The 25,541-nt window shown below is 41.0% G+C and overlaps 1 protein-coding gene across 1 annotated transcript in view; it reads right to left on the minus strand.

Moving 5' to 3' along the window:
- The window catches only part of LOC149470704 (uromodulin-like), a 65,565-nt gene that overhangs the window by 33,307 nt on the left and 6,717 nt on the right, over positions 1-25,541 (minus strand). The window contains exons 3-8 of the mRNA XM_089661617.1: positions 17,563-17,589; positions 14,523-14,666; positions 8,816-9,081; positions 8,612-8,737; positions 4,691-4,868; positions 1,470-1,625 (exon numbers count right to left, since the gene is read on the minus strand). Of these exons, the coding sequence (XP_089517743.1) occupies positions 1,470-1,625; positions 4,691-4,868; positions 8,612-8,737; positions 8,816-9,081; positions 14,523-14,666; positions 17,563-17,589 (897 nt within the window). The remainder of the gene's footprint in view (positions 1-1,469; positions 1,626-4,690; positions 4,869-8,611; positions 8,738-8,815; positions 9,082-14,522; positions 14,667-17,562; positions 17,590-25,541) is intronic.

Raw genomic sequence — 25,541 nt, forward strand, 5'->3', positions numbered from 1 at the left:
ACAGTGAGCACTTGTCAGTTCAATATGGAGTAGCACCGTTAAAGATACAGCACGATTGCACCAATTATTCACATGTTGGGACTGAATATTATTATTATTATTATTATTACTACGAGTTTATATAGCGCCAAAGGGTTTGCTCAGCGCTGTACAATAGGGGGGACAATACATGGCACAGTACAACAACAACAAACAACGTACGAGGGGTAAGAGGGCCCTACTCTTACGAGCTTACAATCTAGGAGGGAGGGGGTAAAGGTACAGTAGGAAGTGGCTGAGGGGGAAGAAGTGGTGGGAGGAATGAGGGAGGATGGCCGTTAGGTGAGGGTGGGGTAGGCTTCCCTGAAGAGATGGGTTTTGAGGGAGCGCCTGAATGTGAATAGGGAAGGCGACAGTCTGATGGATTGGGGCAGTGAGTTCCAGAGGATGGGGGAGGACCTGGAGAAGTCCTGCAGTCGTGCATGGGAGGAGGAGACCAGGGAGCAGGATAGAAGGAGGTCCTGTGAGGAGCGAAGGGTACGGGTAGGGTGGTACTTGGTGATCAGGTTGGTGAGGTAGTCAGGGGCAGTGTTGTGAACGGCTTTGTATGTCAGGGTTAGGAGTTTAAATTTGATGCGTTGGGCAATCGGGAGCCAGTGGAGGGAGAGGCAGAGGGGGGTGGCAGAGGTGGAGCGGGTGGTGAGGTGGATGAGTCTGGCAGCTGAGTTCAGGATGGTCTGGAGCGGGGAGAGCCTGCACTTGGGTAGGCCAGTGAGGAGGGAGTTGCAGTAGTCCAGGCGTGAGATGATGAGGGAGTGTACTAGAAGTTTGGTGGTGTCTGGGGTGAGGAAGGAGCGTATCTTGGCAATGTTGCGAAGATGGAGCCTGCATGTGTTTGTGAGTGATTTGACATGCGGTTGGAGGGAGAGGTTCGCGTCAAGAATGACGCCAAGGACTTTGGCTTGCGGGGCGGGAGTGATAGGGGAGTTGTTGGTGATGATGGATAGGATGGGGGGGGGGGTGTTGGCAGGGGGAAAGATGAGGAGCTCGGTTTTGGAGAGGTTGAGCTTGAGGAAATGTAGCGACATCCAGTCTGAGATGTCATTTAGGAGGTGAGTGAATATTAATATTGTATTTGTATTTTGCTGAGCGCTATCACTGTAAAGATTGCACAGTTTATTTTGTCTATTTGTAACCTCAGTGCGGTCCGTTTTTGAAATATATAAGATTTTGTGTTTAGGAATTCACATTTAGGACTGCTGCTAGATAGGTATCTTATATATAGTTAAATGCTTTCACAAATACTGTATGTTAATACATTTTTCCTAAGCGTAACACCACCCCCTTTTTTTCTTTCAAACAAATTTGGATTCATATTTGTCCTGAATTTATTATTATCCAAATATTGAAAATGACTCTATTACACAAGTCTTAGGAGAGGACCAGTCAGAATCAGCAATATTCATATACACCGAGATGATAGAACTTACCGGTAAATCCTAATATATGAACAGAAAGTGATGAATTCCCCTGAGCGTTCAGAATCCAGGATCCCGCAGCCGGACTTTTTACCAAATGGGGACTTAGAAGAGCATAATCATAGTAGTAAGAGTAATATGGATTTTTTTCAAATATTAATGCATTCCCTAAAATAACAAAGGATAAATAAATAGATACAATTTCAATACATTTACACGTTGAAAATAAGATTAATAAATGCATTCTGTTATCAAACAATTGTAAGTGTAATATTCAAACAATATCATAGAATTTGGGGGGAGGGGCGGCGTGCAGACAGATTCAATGTTTCTCTGTTTGGAGAAATTCTGATAAAAGCTTCTAAAGATGGAAATCCAATTCCAACAAATTCTACAATTTCCTCTACATGTCTGTATTGATTTCATGCCATCTACAATATATGACCTCCATAGTAACACCCAGCTGGCTGGATGCCTTTCCTTTGACGTACTGTATATAGTAGCAATGATCTGCTGTATATATTTATTGTGTATCAGAAGGATTTATGTGGTTAATGTCTATTAACAGAGATGAACCCGCTAGTCAAAATGATTACCTGAACACTGATTAGGGTTCCTTTTTTTAATTTCCCAGCATTCTGTACTCTTTCTAGACTAGGATATGGAGAAAGGACAGGGGTTTTGCCAAGGTCATAATAGATATAGAGCATCCGTGAGGATCTGTTCTGAAAAGTTTTGGGGTCAGTATTTTTGAGGGGGAGAGGGTACCTAGTTTTTCTCCTACTCACCTATGCAATGCAAGGGGACGTTACCCCACCCCTCCTTTGCCTGCAGCCTTCTGGAACCTGTGGCCCAGGAGGTTGCAGGTCCAATTACAACACGCAGCATGACCCGTTTATGTGGAAAACCAGCAGTGAGGCCACAAGGAGATGACTTCCCACATTAGACATGGCTGTGCTGGGGACCCAAAGACCGGTAAAGAATCTGCCAGGGCGAGAACATCACTGTATCCCTGGACAGGTAAGTGTCTTTTTATTAAAATTCAGTAGCTGCAATATTTGTAGCTCTGACTTTTATTTATTTCTTGGGGGGGGGGGGTGACTGAAGATCCACTTTAAGAGCTTTTCCCCTTTGTTTTTCCTTTCTGGTTTCAAGCCAGAAAACCAGGACAATCAATACTACCTACAGCATGGTTGCAACAATTCAATCTTTATGTCATACTGTAAATGTCACAGCAACATTTAATATATGGTAAAGGTGATGAGGCCCCAATATGGAACCAGAGTGTGGTCAGCAGAGGCATCCATTAATTGAATAGGTGTTTCCAGTATACTGTCAGTCTACTCCGGGTTGAAGAAATGCACACAGATCCCACCCATTAAAGTGTATTGTACACCTTTCCATGATGGAGTGACCACCAAAGAGCCATGGAACACATTAATGGTGTGTTTTAGCCTGTTCGTATGATCAATAAATACTGATCTTCCTGAAGAATCTATTTGAAAGCATCTTTTTATTTAATGGGCACCTCTGCTGACCATAATTTGGTTATATTTTAGGGCCTCACCTCCTTTACCATTGTTCACCAGATCTGATTGCAGCCTAGTGCAAGGCAGGAATTTCTTGAAAATCTCGAACAGCATTGAACGTGACCACACAGACTGTTCATAGACATAACCACAGGTGCTAAATTAGGATGGATGTCCTGAAACCTTCTGACCATGAGTATGCCCTTACTACACTTTCTGATATCCTTTCCATACAGTATATGTACAACTAATTACTACTTTTAGAAGGATCTCTCTGGAATCATTTCATCCCTCTATTTCTTCTTGTCTCACCTCACCTGGAGCACCATTAAGAGACACATTTAGGATATCTTTGTCAAGGTTCTTATATCATAACAATGTTTGAGTTGTTGTATTCAGTATCATGATGTCAGTTGGTATTGTGATCTCAAATTCAATACACAGCATGATAGTAATAGGTATTGTAATGTTACAAATACAAACATCACTAGGCATTATTGTGGTGTCATGGTGAAAAACTAACAACTTATAACTATGGAACCCAATATGCAGGAAATTCATAGCCATCCTGCCTGGCACACAGCCGGTGGGAAGTATTTGGCACAAACACATGTAGAGGAAAGAGGACCTGTGTCGATGGGCTTTTGTTCACTTTCAATTGGTTTTGTATCTTTATACAAGTCTTTGAAAATCTTCTTGAAGGTCAAATGTAGGTCAGAATAAGATCGGCTGCAGATCAGATTCACCTGTCACTGGATTCTGAAGGATCTCAGAAATATTTCAAACTGATCTCAATTTGACACCATCGAAACAAGCTGAAAGCCCATCAACAATGTTTCATGTCTGCCATCCCTCTCTGCCAATCCCTCCACTGGCTTTCCATTGCTCATTGAATAAAATTCAAAATATTAACAATAACGTATAAAGCCATTTATAACTCAGCCCCAAATTACATCGCCGATCTTGTCTTTAAATATCACCCAAACCGTCTTCTCTGCTCCTCTCAAGACCTCCTGCTCTCTAGCTCCCTTGTCTCCTCCTCTCATGTTTGTCTCCAAGACTTCTCCAGAGCTTCCCCCATCATCTGTAACTATCTACCCCAATCTGTCTGACTATCACCTACTCTGCCCACGTTTAGGCGATCCCTAAAAACCTATCTCTTCAGGGAAGCCTATCCTGCCTTCAACTAATAACGGAATCTTCTATTTCTCCAATCACTCCATCCCCACAGTTATTACCTTTTGTACCACCAGCCCCTCCCTATTATATTGCTCCCAGGAGCAGGGCCCTCCTTACCCTTTTAAATTGAACTGTATCATTGCTGTATTGTCTCTCTTTATATTGTAAAGCAAACTTTTGGAGCTATATAAATCCTGTATAATAATAATAATAATAATAATAATAATTACAAATGCCTTTAGAATAAACTGGATTCAGGGTGGCTAATGCATTAAATGTATTCCCATCTCAGGTTTCTGGTGAATCAAGAAGAAAATAATTCCTGCATAAGTTTGGGTTTGACTTTTATAATAATGTGAAACCCGTTGACTCTCAGGACACGGTCTATGAATTTTGGCAGTAAGGATTGATTTTAATGTTATTGTAGAAATGGTGGACATCAGTTTTATATTCTTACAGTTGTTAGAAATGATGCAGTATACACATTCAGACATTCTTACTGTAAATCTAGAGTCATGAACGTACCATTCGGATCAGTAAAATTAAGATTGAATTTTTCATCTCCTGTGATCAGTAAATATGTTAAGGAAGTTGTAACATTAAACTCAGCAGTGTATGTGTTATTGACATTTTCACTGAAGCTCAGGATGCGCACAGATGAATTTAGAGGTTTAGACAATAATAAACCAAACAAGTGAATTATCTGCCAAAAAATAAGAGAGAAAGAAACATATTATTAAAAAAAACACATAGGAATACTTTTATGGACACAAACCCTCTTCAATCACTGGAACCCCCATGTTTTTTTTTTTTAAATTATATCCAGATATGGCAGTCTGTGGCTAAAGATGCCATTGAGCTATGATAATCGGTGATTTGTCCTACAGGACTTTGTCAAGTGGTCAACTACTACTCTTTGTAATCCCAGACCTCAGTGTTCCATACGCTGACCTGGGATCCACCAAGGAGACTTGGGTTGGGTGTTCCCACAGTCTGGATGTTATGTAATATGGATAAGCTCTAAATCTCATAATGCAGAACTATGAGACTCTCAAAGAATGTCAAGGAATTGAGCAAACATTGAGTATACATAGATAAGAACATATCAGTTCCTCAGCCTCTTCTCTTCTAGTTTAAGAGAAAAACATCAGAATCAGTCACTCTAAAATGCCGATCGCTGCAAGATTTGCTGAATGTATTATTTGGCAGAAGTTACATTTGTTGGCATCTTTTACTTTGAGAAATTCAATGGTTTGAAAGGAAAATTCATCGCAGATTCCTAGGGATCCCTTTGCACAATGCAATCATCTGCCAGTGCAATTTTATCAGAATTCCAGTCTAGATTTTAACCTACAAATCCTCATTTTTAGGTCACAATTGCTCATCATTTTCAGTTCAAACCTCTATAACTCGATTTAACAACTACCAGGGTTCCTGACATGGCCAGGAAAGATAAGATTCAATGATTTCCTCCATTGGCAGCTGAGAGACGCCACATCTGATAAGGCAGAAGTAGCTTAGCAAGTGATCTGAAGCCGGGTAATCGGCCCTCTAAATGGGTGTGAGAGCAGCAGGGGAGACGTCTAATAGCTCACAGCTTTTTCAGAAGACTCTGGTATCGTGGGGAGCCCCTCCCCAACTACTACCAAAAGCCAGTGAGGTGCTCTTTGTTACTGGTACTTACTTCATTGTAGGGGGCGCTGTTTATGAAGATAAGGGCAAAGAGCTGTTTTTTAAACTGACTTCTTGATGTAGGGATTCTCAGATTATTTTATTTTATAGATTCTTACAGATACTATTCTATATGGTCACATAGTACCCTGATTGAGCCACAGGCACATTTCTGTGAAGAATCCATGTTTGTGTAGCTTTCATAATCTGCATTGTATTATTCTACAGTGTATGTATCCTGAACCTGTTTTGAATTATTGCTTCTAACTGTGGATGAGCTTTCAGTTCAGTCCAAACCCTGATTCAGACTGAATTCTGTCCGTTCAGGATGTTCGGCAAATAGCCAAGATAAATGGGTGTCGGTCATGTTGAACCTCTGCCTGCAGTGGGAAGTGATACATGAAGTACTACCACTGCTTCTTGCTTATTAGTTTCCACTATGGCCATTATTATTTTTTTTATACCTTTGACTATTATTGGTTTCAGTAGGGTTTGGGTTTGAAACCCAAATTTTCATTAAGTTTACAAACTTACCTCTAATTAGAACCCTGAGAATTCAGCTTATCACTATTTCTAACTTTCCATCTGTTTAATAAACTCCAAGTTATAATTACTCCCTGTCTGGTCGCTCAGCTGATTACTTATTCTGTTGCCATTGTTAAAATATTTTTTTTCTGCATAAGACTAATTTCACTGTTTTCCAATACAGTTAGAAAATAGAAACTATTGTGGTAAATATGGGCATTGTGAGTGTGTTGGTCAAAAAAGTGCACATTTTTTACCAATGGACCCAAGCTAGTGTCAATAAGAGTAAACAAAAGCCTGAGCTTTGGACATAATGGACCCATGACATTTATAGTATTACACTGCTATCCGGAGATTGTAGTAAGAAAGCTTCCCTCATAGAAATGGATGTAGCCATATGTGGTCAATGTCATTGCCCAAAACACCTTGGGGTCTGGTATGGATTTCCTGGGGGCTGTCTCTCACTTTTTTTTTGAGTGAGGTACCTCCACAAAAGGTCTTGTATGTATTTGAAGTGGACTCTATGCATTTTTTTTTACCATTCTTGATGTAGAATGTGCAACAGCAAATGTAACATCTACAAAATGGGAAAAAAATTATACAGTTTAAATTGTTGGCAAATTATCATTATTATACAGTATTTATATAGCGCCAAAGGGTATGCTCAGCGCTGTACAGTAGCAAGGGGGAGAGAACATGAGACAAGACAGCAACAATACAATACACGAGGGGTTCGAGGGCCCTGCTCCTTGGAGCTTACAATCTAGGAGGGAGGGGAAGGTGGTACAGGAGATGGAGTGGCGGGAGGAGTGGAGGAGGTTAGTTGTTAGGTGAGGTCGGGTGTTAGGTGAGGTTGGGGTAGGCTTCCCTGAAGAGGAGGGTTTTCAGGGTGCGCCTGAAGGTGAGGAGGGTAGGCGACAGTCTGATGGATTGGGGTAGGGAGTTCCAGAGGATTGGGGAAGTCCTGGAGAAGTCCTGCAATCGGGCGTGGGAGGAGGAGACCAGGGAGCTAGAGAGAAGGAGGTCCTGTGAGGAGCGGAGGGCACGGGTAGGGTAGTATTTGGGTATCAGGTCAGTTATGTAGTTTGGGGCGGTGTTGTGAATGGCTTTGTAGGTCAGAGTTAGCAGTTTGAATTTGATACGTTGGGCAATCGGGAGCCAATGAAGGGATTGGCAGAGGGGGGAGGCAGATGTGGAGCAGTTGGTGAGGTGGAGGAGTCTAGCCGCTGAGTTCAGGATAGACTAGAGTGGGGATAGCATTTGTTTGGGTAGGCCAGTGAGTTGGGAATTGCAATAGTCCAGGCGTGAGATGATGAGGGAGTGTACGAGTTGTTTGGTGGTGTCTGGGGTGAGGAATGTGCGTATCTTGGAGATGTTGCGGAAGTGGAGCCTGCATGATCTAGATAGCAGTTGGATGTGGGGTAGGAAGGAGAGGTGGGAGTCCAGGGTGACACCCAGGACTTAGTAGTGATGGAGAAGATGGGGGGGGGGCACGGGGTGGGGGGAAGACCAGGAGCTCGGTTTTGGACAGGTTAAGTTTGAGGAAATGGAGCGACATCCAGTCTGATATGTTGTTTAGGAGGTGGGCGATGCGGGCAGAGAATGAGTGGGTGAGGTGGGGGATGGAGAGGTAAATTTGGGTGTCGTCGGCATAGAGGTGGTAATTGAAGCCGTGGGAGTGAATAACTTTGCCAAGGGAGGAGGTATAGATGGAGAAGAGGAGGGGCCCAAGGACAGAACGTTGGGAAAGGTAGGAGGCGAACCAGGAGAGAGCAGCGTCCTTGATGCCAAGGGAGTGCAGTTTATTAAGGAGGAGGGGGTGGTCAACAGTGTCGAAGGCCGCGGAGAGGTCGAAGAGCAAGAGGATAGAATAGTGACCATTGGCTTTGGCGGTTAGCAGGTCGTTGGTGATTTTAAGTAGGGTGGTTCATTTCTTAAAAAGACATTCATTTCTTAAAAAGAAAAGCACACAAACATCTCCAAAGGACACCCAAAATGCATAGTGAGGCCTTTGAGGGATCTGTGTGCTGTTTGTAAAGCCGTCAATGACATAATTACTTCTTTCCTTTGTAAATGTCAGCGCTGCTGAAGCAGGACAGTGGAGATCATTGTGAATTATCACCTCAAAAGCATTCTACAGAAGTATTCTGTAAAACTGAAAGTGAGCCCCACACATAAAATGTCCACCATTAAAATGTTTCTGCCTTCACTAATACTATACATTTTCAATGCTAATAATGTTATCCTTACCTTATTATAATAGGTATTTTGCATATTAATCAGTCCTCCATAACTACGAGATGAAATGTCATGAAATACATCTTGCTGAGAAGCACTCAGTGTACAATACCCCCATGGGTACCACAGAAAAAAAACCTGTAGAGAGAAACAAAATATTTAGCTATGGATCAGAGATACGTAGACGATGTATGACTTTACATGGAAGACTCTTACTTGGGACTTCTTTTCCTCCAGCAATGTATGAATATCAGACAGGAGCTGAGCATCATTGTAATCCGTCATGGAGCCAAATGTATAAATCACAATGATGGACTCGGCGGGGGAAATCTCCAGAGCTCTCTTCAGGCCATAGAGGAGGGACTGATTGCAGGATACTAAATGATAATAGTAATTATAGTAGGCAGAATAGTCATCCCAGTAGTTTCTTGTTATGCTTTGGAAGAATCCACTCTTGTCATCGGTGATAGTTTCAATGGTTTCTAAAAAAAAATGTTTAAAAGTGAAAAATCAAATGCTCAAAATAAAGTTATAAAAGACTAATAGTAGAATAAGAAATAATAGGAGACCAAAAGCATGCATCAAAGTCTTGATATCCTCAGCTTAGCAATGTAGTTTGTTAACATCAGCTCTGCTCAGAAAAATAATTCAAAAACTTTGCACATGAAGAGCCCGGTTACTCCTATTTTGAACCTAGATCATGTCTACCTGACTGCCTAATACCACTGAGTGATGTGATGGTCCAAACACCGATTTAATGTGGAATATTCTACATTTCATAAGGGAGGAGCCGTACGCCTTGACGTCACCCTGCCGGAACCGTACGGAGGTCCCACAGCCACTTTTGTAAGTGGCTGTTCAGCCTCTCTGTTTTTACTCTGTATGAATACTCCTTTATCCAAGTGGATGTGACACATTTTACAGTAAAATACTACACTATTAGTATACCCTTTCTGGCTCTCTTAGTGTGAGCAAAATCCCCAGGAGCTCGGTGGAAGCAGGCTGACAGCGGAGCGACACATCCTGGAGGGAGATCGTTCCTTGGCTGCATGATCCCATTATGGAGGGCTCCCCACCTTGCTGCATCTGGGAAAGACAGTTGCTGTTCATTGCTCTATTATTATGTGCATCTGGTGAGTGCATAATAATACACAACCTGCACGGACCCATAACCACTGGATATCACCTGAAAGTGGATCCTTTTATTGGAACTGTCACAGTGTCATTTGTCATTAATTATAATCACCTATGTCACTTTATATGGACTGGTCTGAGTCACACACTATTTCATGATAGAAACACAGCAGAACTGTATATATATATAATATATTTTGTGGTTTCCCACTCATTGCATTTCAGCACCACCCAGAGCACTTCCTTTTTGAGCTTTTATCATATGGTTTTAACTTATTATTAATATTATATCATTATTACACAGGATTTATGGCGCCAACAGTTTGCTCAGCACTTTACAATATAACGGGAGACAATACAGCAACAATACAGTTCAATACAAGAGGGATAAGAGGGCCTGATCCTGGGAGCTTAGAATCTAGGAGGGAGGGGCTAGTGATACAAAAGGTAGTAACTGTGGGTGATGGACTGGTTGGAAGAGTAGAAGATTCCAGTATTAGCTGAGGGCAGGATAGGCTTCCCTGAATAGATAGGTTTTCAGAGATCACCTAAAAGTGAGCAGAGTAGGCGATAGTCTGATAAATTGTGGCAGAGAGTTCCAGAGGATGAGGGAAGCTCTGGAGAAGTCCTGGAGACGAGCATGGGAGGAGGAGACAAGGGAGCTAGAGAGCAGTAGGTCATGCGAGGAGCGAAGAGTACGGTTTGGTGGTATTTGGAGACAAGATCGGTGATGTAATTTGGGGCGAGTTATAAATGGCTTTATATGTTATTGTTAATGTGTTGAATTTTATCCGTTGGGCAATGGGAAGCCAGTGGAGGGATTGGCAGAGAGGGGTGGAGGACACTGAGTGGAGACCAGTGGAGGGATTGGCAGAGAGGGGTGGAGGACACTGAGTGAAGACCAGTGGAGGGATTGGCATAGAGGGGTGGAGGCCAGTGGAGGGATTGGCAGAGAGGGGTGGAGGACACTGAGTGGAGGCCAGTGGAGGGATTGGAAGAGAGGGGTGGAGGACACTGAGTGGAGACCAGTGGAGGGATTGGCAGAGAGGGGTGGAGGACACTGAGCGGAGACCAGTGGAGGGATTGGCAGAGAGGGGTGGGGGACACTGAGCGGAGACCAGTAGAGGGATTGGCATAGAGGGGTGGAGGCCAGTGGAGGGATTGGCAGAGAGGGGTGGAGGACAATGAGTGGAGGCCAGTGGAGGGATTGGAAGAGAGGGGTGGAGGACACTGAGCGGAGACCAGTGGAGGGATTGGCAGAGAGGGGTGGAGGACACTGAGTGGAGACCAGTGGAGGGATTGGCAGAGAGGGGTAGAGGACACTGAGTGGAGACCAGTGGAGGGATTGGCATAGAGGGGTGGAGGCCAGTGGAGGGATTGGCAGAGAGGGGTGGAGGACAATGAGTGGAGGCCAGTGGAGGGATTGGAAGAGAGGGGTGGAGGACACTGAGCGGAGACCAGTGGAGGGATTGGCAGAGAGGGGTGGGAGACACTGAGCGGAGACCAGTAGAGGGATTGGCAGAGAGGGGTGGAGGCCAGTGAAGGGATTGGCAGAGAAGGGTGGAGGACACTGAGTGGAGGCCAGTGGAGGGATTGGCAGAGAGGGGTGGAGGACACTGAGTGGAGGTCAGTGGAGGGATTGGCAGAGAGGGGTGGCTGATACAGAACGGTTAGTAAGGTGGATGAGTCTGGCAGCAGCAATCATGATAGACTGAAGAGGGGATAGCCTGCGATGAGGTCAGCCAATGAGGAGGGAGTTACAATAGTCAAGGCGAGATATAACAAGGGAGGGAATAAGTTGCTTAGTGGTTTCCGAGGTTAAGAATGGTCATATATTGGAGATGTTGTGGAGGTGAAGTCTACAAGATTTGGACAGCGATTGGATTTGGGGCTGAAAGGACAGATGGGAGTCTAGGATTACACCGAGTACCCTGGCATGAGGGGAGGGACTGATGGTTGTATTATTGATCTTGATGGAGAAGTCGGGGGAGGGGGCACAGGTGGGGGGAATACTAACTGTTATTTATGATTTTCTTCACTGCTGTATTTAGTATGCCATATTGTCTGTATATGTCCTAGCACTACCGGTACTACCATCTATTCAGCTACTGTTTATATTACTTCATAAGCGCTGCACTATTACATTTCTGGTTAATGATTGCTTCGCACTCTCCGGCTCTTTTAGGTTCCCCTTAATGAAAGGCTCAGGCAGTGTGTTGGCTTTATATCTATAAACTGTTTGCAGAAAAGCAGATGTAATGGAAGAGTTTCATTATTTTTAAAATTTCAGCTTGTGTTGAGGTTTTTAGGATCCCAGAAATGCCCTGAAAAAGCTGTTATATTATTGGGTCAGTGGAACATCTACAGTATCTCCCAGAAGTGAGCCCCTCCCCCTCACATTTGTGTCAATATTTGATTCTCTCTTTTCATGTGACAACACTGAAGAAATGACACTTTGCTACAATGTGACGTAGTCAGTGTACAGCTTGTATAACATGGAAATTTGCTGTCCCCTCAAAATAACTCAACACACCGCCATTAATGTCTAAACCGCCGGCAACAAAAGTGAGTCCACCCCTAAGTGACGAGGTCCAAATTGGGACCAATATGTCAATATTTTGTGTGGCCGCCATTATTTTCCAGCATAATAAAATATTTTCAAAATGTGAGAGGTGTACTCACTTCTGTGAGATGCTGTATGTCCCTCTGTAGACAGTCACCATACCTCTTTATAAGTTAGGGAAGTGATGTCATTTCCTAAACCCCTCCCAGCTATCACATCAGAGTGAGATATCAGGTAAAGAAGGGCTTAGACATCTCACTAAATATAGGGAGAAAAATGCAGTCCCTTAGCATTGTAACACAGATAGATATGAGCTGGAATGTTGTGTTCATTTTGTATTTTACATGCTATGAGTAAGACCACTGCAGCCGAAACCAGGGGTGGACTAACAACTCATGGGGCCCCCGGGCAATAAGGGATCATGGGGCCCTTGCCCAAACTCAAAAAGGCGTATGAAAAAGGAAGCAGGGGCATCTCATGGGGCCCCCTACAGACCCCGGGCAGTGCCCGAGTTTCCAAATGATCAGTCCGCCCCTGCCCGAAACATGTTAGCAACTTTTTACTGCGTGCAACTTATGTAGCCAATAAAGATTTACAACATTCAAATACACTGGGTTGCCGGGTCCTACCTATCAGAGTAAAGAATTGTGCATCAATTCAGGGGTGGAGAGAAAACATGTAGGTGTTGGTTCAGAAACAGAAAGTGAAAACCTGTACATTGGTGCCGGGATGGAGGGGGAAGAGGTGAGCATCAGTGCAGTGCCAGAGAGTGAAGAAGTCCATGTCAGGTTAAACGCAGATGGACCTGTTGGGGTTGATTTACTAAAACTGGAGAGTGCAAAATCTGGTGCAGCTGTGAATGGGAGCCAATCGGCTTCTCAGTTCAGTTTGTTAAATTAAGCTTTGACATAATAACCTGGAAGCTGATTGGTTTCTATGCAGAGCTGCACCTGCTTTTCCACCCTCCAGTTTTAGTAAATAAAACCCCTTTGTGAAATTCCCCTCAATGGTCAGTGTGGCTGTTCTCATAGACATTAATTAAAGTGTAAAGCAGTGCGGCGCTCAAACCAAAAGAAAAAATGTTGCATCAAATTACATACTCTTATATTTTTCCCTTTCACCACAGTATATTATATAGCCCAGACAGCCATAACACATATAAAAAATAATAAATGATAAGCTGGTGGTATTATACACTCAAAAAACTTCTCATGCACTATAGTGACTTAAAACACAATAAAGTGAATAGTGTCCATGTGCATAAAATATCATGCAGGTGTGAACTGCAAGTGCCAATCCTCAGATAGGTGGAGTGCCCCCTCACCTTCCTGCCCAGGCCCCTAAGGACCAATGAGCCTCTTGGTATATAATGGATCTTTCCCCTGGAATTGGATGGGTCCTTCAGATGGTGGGTCCTTCAGGTAATAATAGTGGGACTCCCCTCCTCTTGTCTCTTATCTCGGATCGTTGGTGGTAGCGATAAATACCCCTCCCAAGTGGTCACCAGTAAGGCAAAAAAACTTACATAGCGTAAAACCGCTTTATTAGATCAATAATAAAAACAGAGATCTACTCACATGCTCATTCCTTGCAAACAGGCCTTCACACCACTCAAAGGGTGTACTGCATTCAGGCAAAGGAGCACCAAGATGGCGCCCGCGCCGGATATGACGTCAGAACGTTCGGTCGTATAAGCTCCTCCCACTGGCGTGGAGGAAGGTGAGGGGGCACTCCACCTATCTGAGGATTGGCACTTGCAGTTCACACCTGCGTGATATTTTATGCACATGGACACCATTCACTTTATTGTGTTTTAAGTCACTATAGTGCATGAGAAGTTTTTTGAGTGTATAATACCACCAGCTTATCATTTATTATTTTTTATATGTGTTATGGCTGTCTGGGCTATATAATATACTGTGGTGAAAGGGAAAAATATAAGAGTATGTAATTTGATGCAACATTTTTTCTTTTGGTTTGAGCGCCGCACTGCTTTACACTTTAATTACGTTTTCTGAATACCGTTGGTGTTGAGATTGTGGCACCTTTAGTGCTGGCTGCTGAGTAGTATCAGTATATTTAGTGGCGCAGGAGACACTTTCTCATTTATTTGAATATTTGTTCTCATAGACAGAAACCACTGAAATCATTTCAACAAAAATGAAACATTGCTTAGAAATGAAAATGTTACAACACAAAAACTAAAGTAGTGATGTTTGTACTTACCTGCATTGTCCAGGATTACTGAAGTATATTGTCGTGTGACGCAGGGGAATCTGGAGGATACAGAATTCAGAGCTTTCTCCAAGTAGAATGAATAACCATAATACATCATAAATGCATCCATCAGTACAGTCAGGGAGGTCCCCTCTGCAACACAAATCCATCAGATAAACAATGTTCTATTCATATTTTATAAAAAAAACATTCAGGACCATCACTGGTAACATTGTAAAACAAATCTCTCGTTCTGTTTTGATGCTGAATTTGGAAATGTATGTTGTTGGAGCTGTAAGGGGGGTAACGTTGGCAGTGGCATATCATTTTTTTTGTTTGGACAGTTCAGCAGTAGACAAGTTGATAAGATCGGATGTTTTCCATAGAAAATATATTGTACTCCGGGGCTGAATCTGTAAAACCAAATGTCTCCATTTTCAAGTCTAATAGGCAAAGGGTGGGAAAAACGAGCACTGGGGGACTGGGCACTACCCTGGGGACATGTAACAATAAAAAAGTATTTTTTTTTTCTGGCACAGTGGTCACAGTGGTGTAATGTATGGGGATGTATCGGAATCTAGTAAGTAGAACCCAGATACCCCCCCTCCATGTGAATAAGTAAGGGGTACTTAATAAAAAATGTAATGCTTGTGCACGGCTCTGTATATCCCCCAATACTGTGTACTAAAGCAAAATAATAGAAAATAAATGTAAAGGCTCAAACCTTCACCATCAAACTATGATCTGAACACCAAAACAAAAACGTATATACATATACTATAGTCATTAACCTCCCTGGCGGTATGATTATTTCAGATTTTTGGTGCTGAAAGCGGTACCATTTTTTTGCATGGAAATATGTATTTTTTTTATTGTAGGCTGTAATTTTTAGGAAAAACTCACTGAAATCTGTCCGAAACAAGAGTCTAGTAAACATCCCGGGTATGATAAAATTTGAAACACAAAATCATAAATTATAATTTAATAAATAATCATAAAAATAATATAAAAATAATAAAAAATTGAATTCAATAATCTAATCAAACCAAAAACACTGAAATGTGAAATAGAGCGCCAAGTTCGCACATTGCTGAGCTCAGTCGCAAAATCGTTTTCAGTTTCTGATGAGGAATTTCCCCCACGAATCATTATCACTCAATTCTGTAAGTGGTTCTGATTTACTATCGCTGTTCTCTAGCTGATCTAAACCGCTTTTGACCTAAAGGGACACTTTTTGGACGCCATGGACATTTCTCAGTTTCCAGGCAGAAAGAACAGACAAAATGCAGGCAGGGCGCAGGACAAAGCACTAGGGACAAAATGTATGTGAAATAGGTTGAAACAGCAATGTTTTACTGTGTAAAATGAAAAAAAAAAAATGACATTTTTTAAAATTTTTAAATTTCCCGCCGCCGGCGGCGGCGGCGCCCGTACGTCCCGACGTCACAGGGACAGGACACAGAAGCCGGATGCCGGCATCGGCCGGAGGAGATGGCCGGGGACGCTGCAGGGGACACATCGTGGGAGCGCAGGGTAAGGTAAGTGAAGAACACATGCCGGAGCAGCGCCGCATGGTATTCCCGAGTGTAGCTCGGGGGGGTTACCGCTTTTGGTACTGAAATGTTACCCCGAGCTACACTCGGGAATACCGCCAGGGAGGTTAAAAAAAAATGTACATATCAGGGGCGGACGGACAACTCATTTCCCCCCAGGTAATAGGGGATCATGGGGCCCACACCCAAAAAAAGCATATGAAAAAGCCAATGAAAGGTACCAGGGGCATCTCATGGGGCCCCCTACTGACCCCTGGCCCTTGGGCAATGCCCAAGTGCTTGAATGGTCAGTCTGCCCCTGGTACATATATATATATATACTAAAGAAAAATATTCATGTGAACCAGCAGCAATGCACTTCATGGACTCTCATACCAGTCATAAAGCAAATATTGAAAAACAAATCAGCGCTGCGCTGGGGTAATGCAGTCCTGTTTTTCAATAAACTCTGTTACAAAAATGATGCAAACTGAATTGTATATACAATGTTTCCCCTTACACGATGAAACACATCGGGGCGGGGTCTTGATGACGTCACCACGTCCACACGTGATGCAGCAAGTGCTCTGACTTCTCATAGCATTATTACAGAGAGTTACCACATCTATATCAGAGGCTGTATACATCCGGTGTGAATTAGCACCGTGTACATGGAACTGGGATTTTACCTGCTTGTGTTGGTCAATAAAGTGTTTTTAAGGATAAAGCACTAAATAAACATTTCACAAAATAATTCAAAAAAAGAATCAAAAAAACCTTAAACCGGAAGCACACCGCCCATTGATGCGGGTAACTCATCAATTAAATAAACAACACTGAGGAAAAAAACCTGCCAATCCTGCTGATCTATCAACCCCCCCCCCTCCCCCAACTCCTCTCCATCCCAACCCTGAGACTGGACAGTTATAACAAGCATCACACACATTGGCCCATTTCTCTGTCACTCCTCTCTCTCCTCCTATCAGCATGCATTTGTCCATCTGCTGCTTCTCCCTCTCCCAATCTGAGCTCTGTTGTACAGGGGACTGAAAGAGGCTCATCTGTACCTACACCGTATGATTTAATGATTACAGGATTCACAGGACAGCATTATTGCCTGCTTTAGAAAAATTGTGCTTGCGCATGATTGGACTGGATGACACAACGTCACCTGATTTGCTAAACGTAATGAACATTCATTTGCATTTTCTACTCCTTTGGTAAATGAACCCCAGTGATAGGATCTCGTGAGATCACATGTCTTTTTAAGATGGTCAATTCCTACCCCCGATAGTGTATAGCTCTATTGGTCTAATTCATGCGGATCAAATCAATATGTAGAGTTTTTGTTGCATAACCAAAAAAATCCAAATGGAAAAATAGATTTTTATTTTAATCAAAATAAATTCATGTATAAAAAAAAATAAATAAAAATAACAAATGTAAAACAAAGTGATGGTATTTTTTGTTATTTGTATGATGGAGTTCCTGTAGAGATCCCTCACTTGGTGGCTTACCTCTCTGTGTACAGCCTTGGGTACCTGCTGAAGAAAAAGAAAAATCAATCAGATCCATGCAAAAGTATTCTTCTATATAAAAAGGGGCAACAACTTCAACTGTTCTGTTCTGAGGGGCTTACACCCCCCTCTCATCATAATAAGTGCATATATATATATATATTGTGGCAGTGCGGTATCCTGCCACGGTGGAAATCGCAGTTATAACCCAGGATTCTCAACCATACAGGTTGAGGGGCTCCAGGCAGTTCTCATAATGCAGAGGAAACTGGTTTGTAAGTTTCCTCTTTGGTTTGTAAAGCCCGTTTTGGGACCTGTGGCCTGGAGATTTCTAAGACATTTTGGAGGGAGGATATCTCCAGTCCTGGGTCCATGTTTTGAGAGCAGCCAGTGCACTGACTGCACAGGTGTGTGCAGACCTTTTTTTGGAGGCCAGGCTATGTTTCTGTGCTCCACCCCGGCAGACAGGAGTCAGGAGGGCTCCACCCCGGCAGACAGGAGTCAGGAGGGCTCCACCCCGGGATACAGGAGTCAGGAGGGCTCCACCCCAGCAGACAGGAGTCAGGAGGGCTCCACCCCGGCAGACAGGAGTCAGGAGGGCTCCACCCCGGCAGACAGGAGTCAGGAGGGCTCCACCCCGGCAGACAGGAGTCAGGAGGGCTCCACCCCGGCAGACAGGAGTCAGGGGGGCTCCACCCCGGCAGACAGGAGTCAGGGGGGCTCCACCCCGGCAGACAGGAGTCAGGAGGGCTCCACCCCGGCAGACAGGAGTCAGGAGGGCTCCACCAAGGAGAGGTGGAAGCCAGACTAGCTGTGTGCTAGTGGCCAGCTGTGTGCGAGAGCCATAATTTGGGAAGAGTCTGCAGGAGACAGACATCAAACTGAGTACAAGCCAGGAGGCTGAATCTTTGTTGTTTTTGCTTGATGGTGGATACCCCTGTGTGGGAAGCTTTATGTTACGGGACGTTCTTTTAAATAAAATTGGGCAAAAAGGCCCGTAAAAAGAAGCGAGTTGCTGTGTGCTTTTGAAAGGAAAAGCTCTACCACTGGAAGTGAGTTCCCACTATATATATATATATATATATATATATATTTTTTTTTTTTTTTCCCCTCCAGTATGTTTTATTCATTCAATATTTTTATTGAAGTTTTAGGAAGTATAAGAGCCGAGTCTCCTACACAGGAGGACTGAATGATCTGAATAAGTAGTAAATATTATTGGCCAAAACAGACAAAAGTGAATAGAACCCATGAGCAGAAGACAACAGTGTCCCTAGATTTTTAGAGGCTGGGCTGCCAGCAGCAGCTGGCCATGACACAGAGTCTTGAGAGAAGGTATGATCACTCTAGAGAGAGAATAGAGAAAAAGGTGAAGGGGAAATAAAAATTAGAAAGAGGGTGAGAAAGGAGGGCATGAGCCCTAGAGGGGGGAAGAGGGGGTTGGACCCCATAGGCTTGGGATGGACTAATCAGGCCAGTTAAAGGTAGAATATGCTGCAGGTGTGCACCACCCATGGCATACTGGAGCCATGGCTTCCAACTTTAAGACTTTTGTCACTAAGGATACTGGACATCTTCTCATGAATCATCATCGTGGTCAGGTTATCTTTAACTTCCTGGAAAGGAAATAAAGGCTTCTTCCAGGCCTTGGAAATCATCTGATTAGCTGCTAAGAAGAGATATAAAGCTAACTTCTACTCCTGGGAAGATAGTCAGTCCTGGGATGGGATGGTGGAGTAAAGTCAATTTGGTTTCCTTATGGACTGTCAGATGAAAAAGTGTCTGAAGTAGATGGAAAGTTCTAGACCAAAGTGCAAATCAGTTAGGGCATAATGATCATGTGTAAAGAACATCACCCCATTGTCCATAGCCCCTAAAACATCTATCAGTATAGGCGGAGTCTGCATGGGATATACATACCAGAACCCAATACCACCTAAAGAGAACCTTGTAGGCAGATTTCAGACTGGTAATGTTGAAAGAACATTTAGCTATTAATGACCAGGCTTTGCTCCAGTCCTCCAAGTCCATAGGTGCCCCAAGGTTCTGCACCCAATGGTTAATATAGGAAAGCATTGATAGGGGGCCACAGGTGGAGTATACAGTGGATATTAGTCTAGGAGACCCTGTTGAATGTAAGCAGATATGTCCAAAGCTTGTGTCCTGACAGGGGAAGTCAGGTATGACAGAAGGACATACTCCAGTGTTGGATTTGTAAATATCTAAAATATTCTGAGTTGGGTGCATCATGATTAGAGATGAGCGAATCGAACCAGGCGAAGTGAAATTCGTTTCGAATTTCAGGAAAAATTGGATTTGCGGCGAATCCGAATATTAGCATACTTCGGGTGCGCGAATCGGATTTTTCCCGATCAGCCGGCAAAAGTGTCCCTGCAGAGAGCTCCGCTATTTCTGACAGTTCTCTGACAGTTCCTTCACATGTACAGCGGTTGAAACATTGTATCTATTTGTTTCCATTTAGGATACAGATGTTTTTATTCGGAAATAGATACAATGTTTCAACCGCTGTAAATGTGAAGGAACTGTCAGAGAACTGTCAGAAATAGCGGAGCTCTCTGCAGATACACTTTTTGCTGTACTGGAATACTTCTTCTTTTCATTCTTCTTTTCATTCTTCTCATTCTTCTTTTCATTCTTCTTCTCATTCTTCTTTTCATTCTTCGTCTTCTTTTCATTCTTCTTTTCATTCTTCTCATTCTTCTTTTCTTCTTCATGAAAAGAAGAATGAGAAGAAGAATGAAAAGAAGAATGAGAAGAATGAAAAGAAGAATGAAAAGAAGAAGAAGAATGAAAAGAAGACTGAGAAGAAGAATGAAAAGAAGAATGAGAAGAAGAATGAGAAGAATGAAAAGAAGAATGAGAAGAATGAAAAGAAGAATGAAAAGAAGAAGAAGAAGAATGAAAAGAAGAAGAATGAAAAGAAGAATGAAAAGAAGAAGAAGAAGAATCTTTTCATTCTTCTCATTCTTCTTTTCATTCTTCTTTTCATTCTTCTTCTTCTTCTTTTCATTCTTCTTCTTCTTTTCATTCTTCTTTTCATTCTTCTTCTTCTTTTCATTCTTCTCATTCTTCTTTTCATTCTTCTTCTTCTTCTTTTCATTCTTCTTCTTCTTTTCATTCTTCTTTTCATTCTTCTTCTTTTTCTTTTCATTCTTCTTCTTCTTCTTTTCATTCTTCTTCTTTTTCTTTTCATTCTCCTTCTTCTTCTTTTCATTCTTCTTCTTCTTTTCATTCTTCTTCTTCTTCTTTTCATTCTTCTTCTTCTTTTCATTCTTCTTTTCATTCTTCTTCTTCTTTTCATTCTTCTTCTTCTTCTTTTCATTCTTCTTTTCCTTCTTCTTTTCATTCTTCTCATTCTTCTTTTCATTCTTCTTTTCATTCTTCTTCTCATTCTTCTTTTCATTCTTCTTCTTCTTCTTTTCATTCTTCTTTTCATTCTTCTTTTCTTCTTCATGAAAAGAAGAATGAGAAGAAGAATGAAAAGAAGAAGAAGAATGAGAAGAAGAATGAAAAGAAGAATGAGAAGAAGAATGAGAAGAATGAAAAGAAGAATGAGAAGAATGAAAAGAAGAATGAAAAGAAGAAGAAGAAGAATGAAAAGAAGAATGAGAAGAAGAATGAAAAGAAGAATGAAAAGAAGAATGAGAAGAATGAAAAGAAGAATGAAAAGAAGAAGAAGAATGAAAAGAAGAATGAGAAGAAGAATGAAAAGAAGAATGAGAAGAAGAATGAGAAGAATGAAAAGAAGAATGAGAAGAATGAAAAGAAGAATGAAAAGAAGAAGAAGAAGAAGAAGAAGAATGAAAAGAAGAAGAAGAAAGAAAAGAAGAATGAAAAGAAGAAGAAGAAGAATCTTTTCATTCTTCTCATTCTTCTTTTCATTCTTCTTCTTCTTCTTTTCATTCTTCTTCTTCTTTTCATTCTTCTTTTCATTCTTCTTCTTCTTTTCATTCTTCTTCTTCTTTTCATTCTTCTTTTCATTCTTCTTCTTTTCATTCTTCTCATTCTTCTTTTCATTCTTCTTCTTCTTCTTTTCATTCTTCTCATTCTTCTTTTCATTCTTCTTCTTCTTTTCATTCTTCTTCTTTTCATTCTTCTTTTCATTCTTCTTCTTCTTCTTTTCATTCTTCTTCTTCTTCTTTTCATTCTTCTTTTCATTCTTCTTCTTCTTTTCATTCTTCTTCTTCTTCTTTTCATTCTTCTTTTCATTCTTCTTTTCATTCTTCTCATTCTTCTTTTCATTCTTCTTTTCATTCTTCTTCTCATTCTTCTTTTCATTCTTCTTCTTTTCATTTTTCTTTTCATTCTTCTCATTCTTCTTTTCTTCTTCATGAAAAGAAGAATGAGAAGAAGAATGAAAAGAAGAATGAAAAGAAGAAGAAGAATGAAAAGAAGAATGAGAAGAAGAATGAAAAGAAGAATGAGAAGAAGAATGAAAAGAAGAATGAAAAGAAGAATGAAAAGAAGAATGAAAAGAAGAATGAGAAGAATGAAAAGAAGAATGAAAAGAAGAAGAAGAAGAATGAAAAGAAGAATGAAAAGAAGAAGAATGAAAAGAAGAATGAGAAGAAGAATGAAAAGAAGAATGAAAAGAAGAATGAAAAGAAGAAGAAGAATAAAAAGAAGAATGAGAAGAAGAATGAAAAGAAGAATGAGAAGAAGAATGAGAAGAATGAAAAGAAGAATGAGAAGAATGAAAAGAAGAAGAAGAAGAATGAAAAGAAGAAGAATGAAAAGAAGAATGAGAAGAAGAATGAAAAGAAGAATGAAAAGAAGAATGAGAAGAATGAAAAGAAGAAGAAGAATGAAAAGAAGAATGAGAAGAAGAATGAAAAGAAGAATGAGAAGAAGAATGAGAAGAATGAAAAGAAGAATGAAAAGAAGAAGAAGAAGAAGAAGAATGAAAAGAAGAAGAAGAATGAAAAGAAGAATGAAAAGAAGAAGAAGAAGAATCTTTTCATTCTTCTCATTCTTCTTTTCATTCTTCTTCTTCTTCTTTTCATTCTTCTTCTTCTTTTCATTCTTCTTCTTTTCATTCTTCTCATTCTTCTTTTCATTCTTCTTCTTCTTCTTTTCATTCTTCTCATTCTTCTTTTCATTCTTCTTCTTCTTCTTTTCATTCTTCTTCTTTTCATTCTTCTTTTCATTCTTCTTCTTCTTTTCATTCTTCTTCTTCTTCTTTTCATTCTTCTTCTTCTTTTCATTCTTCTTCTTCTTCTTTTCATTCTTCTTTTCATTCTTCTTTTCATTCTTCTCATTCTTCTTTTCATTCTTCTTTTCATTCTTTTTCTCATTCTTCTTTTCATTCTTCTTCTTTTCATTTTTCTTTTCATTCTTCTCATTCTTCTTTTCTTCTTCATGAAAAGAAGAATGAGAAGAAGAATGAAAAGAAGAACGAAAAGAAGAAGAAGAATGAAAAGAAGAATGAGAAGAAGAATGAAAAGAAGAATGAGAAGAAGAATGAAAAGAAGAATGAAAAGAAGAATGAGAAGAAGAATGAGAAGAATGAAAAGAAGAATGAGAAGAATGAAAAGAAGAATGAAAAGAAGAAGAAGAAGAATGAAAAGAAGAATGAGAAGAAGAATGAAAAGAAGAATGAAAAGAAGAATGAGAAGAATGAAAAGAAGAATGAAAAGAAGAAGAAGAATAAAAAGAAGAATGAGAAGAAGAATGAAAAGAAGAATGAGAAGAAGAATGAAAAGAAGAATGAGAAGAATGAAAAGAAGAATAAAAAGAAGAAGAAGAAGAATGAAAAGAAGAAGAAGAATGAAAAGAAGAAGAAGAAGAATCTTTTCATTCTTCTCATTCTTCTTTTCATTCTTCTTCTTCTTCTTTTCATTCTTCTTCTTCTTTTCATTCTTCTTTTCATTCTTCTTCTTCTTCTTTTCATTCTTCTTCTTCTTCTGAGGATGAGGATGAGGATGAAGAAGAAGAAGAAGAAGAAGTAGGATGAAAATAAGAAGAATTCCAAGCCGGCAAAAAGTGTATCTGCAGAGCTCCGCTAAGTGTATCTGCAGAGCTCCGCTATTTCTGACAGTTCTCTGACATTCACTCCATACAGCGGTTGAAACATTGTATCTATTTGTTTCCATTATGGAAACAAATAGATACAATGTTTCAACCGCTGTATTGAGTGAATGTCAGAGAACTGTCAGAAATAGCGGAGCTCTGCAGATACACTTAGCGGAGCTCTGCAGATACACTTTTTGCCGGTTTGGAATTCTTCTTATTTTCATCCTACTTCTTATTCATCCTCATCCTCAGAAGAAGAAGAAGAGGATGAGGATGAGGATGAAGAAGAAGAAGAAGTAGGATGAAAATAAGAAGAATTCCAAGCCGGCAAAAAGTGTATCTGTCAGAAATAGAGGAGCTCTGCAGATACACTTTTTGCCGGCTTGGAATTCTTCTTATTTTCATCCTACTTCTTCTTCTTCTTCTTCTTTTTCTTCATCCTCATCCTCTTCTTCTTCTTCTGAGGATGAGGATGAAGAAGAAGAAATAGGATGAAAATAAGAAGAATTCCAAGCCGGCAAAAAGTGTATCTGCAGAGCTCCGCTAAGTGTATCTGCAGAGCTCCGCTAAGAAATAGCGGAGCTCTGCAGATACACTTTTTGCCGGCTTGGAATTCTCCTTCTTCTCATCCTTCTTCTTCTCATCCTTCTTCTTCTTCTTATCCTTCTCCTTCTTCTCATCCTTCTTCTTCTTCTCATCCTTCTTCTCATCCTTCTCCTTCTTCTCATCCTTCTTCTTCTTCTCATCCTTCTTCTTCTCATCCTTCTTCTTCTTCTCATCCTTCTCCTTCTTCTCATCCTTCTTCTTCTTCTCATCCTTCTTCTTCTCATCCTTCTCCTTCTTCTCATCCTTCTTCTCATCCTTCTCCTTCTTCTCATCCTTCTTCTCATCCTTCTCCTTCTTCTCATCCTTCTCCTTCTTCTCATCGTTCTCCTTCTCCTTCTTCTCATCCTTCTCCTTTTTCTCATCCTTCTCCTTCTTCTCATCCTTCTCCTTCTTCTCATCCTTCTCCTTCTTCTCATCCTTCTCCTTCTCCTTCTTCTCATCCTTCTCCTTCTTCTCATCCTTCTCCTTCTCCTTCTCCTTCTTCTCATCCTTCTCCTTCTTCTCATCCTTCTCCTTCTCCTTCTTCTCATCCTTCTCCTTCTCCTTCTCCTTCCTCATCTCCAAGGACATTTAAATTAAAGGTACAGTGTTCTGCACTAATATAAAGGCTCTCTGAAGCCTAGAAACCCTTTTTATAAGTTAAATTCGCAGCGAATAAATTTGCATCGAATCAAATTTCTTCCTCAAATTCGGCGAATCAGCCGAATCGAATTTTTGAATAATTCGCTCATCTCTAATCATGATGTTCTGTAAAAGTTGTGGCGGGGAAATACATGAGAATACAGAAGAAGTGGTGTACATGTGTGAAGCCATGGGAGGACCACCATGTGAAGTCTCCATGTTCTAGTCCAGGGGAATAAAGGATTGTTCAGGAGCAGCAAAAGAGACAGAAAGGGAGACATTCATATGCCAGAGTAGCAGATTGAGTGCTAAAACTTGAGACTATGTAACAGTAGAGGACTGGGAGAGGAAAGACGGGATCTTTGTGGTAGCCAAAGTAAGGCAGCGTTCCAGTTCCTCCAGTTAGTTGGAGGTCCCGTCCCGTGTTCTTGATTTTGGTTTCATGTTGAAAATACTGCCCTCCTGAACCTTATTCACTCTCTTGATGTATTTAAAGTTCCAATCGTGTCTCCAATCAAAGTCATCATTTTGATTCTTTTGCATTTGAAACAAAATTTATTCTGCTTAGTTTAATTTCATTTTTTTAATTCAATTTCAACTGGATTCACATTTTTCCAATGAATTTGAAGTATTCAAAATGAATTTGAATTGAAAATATTGAATCGATCCAAATTCATTGTGAAGAATAACTGGTTCAGAAGACAGTTATATTCTTTTGA

This window comes from Staurois parvus, unplaced genomic scaffold (genome assembly GCF_062004578.1).
Source record: "Staurois parvus isolate SC_StPar_1 unplaced genomic scaffold, SC_StPar_1.0 ptg000034l, whole genome shotgun sequence".
Classification (NCBI taxonomy): Eukaryota; Metazoa; Chordata; class Amphibia; order Anura; family Ranidae; genus Staurois; species Staurois parvus.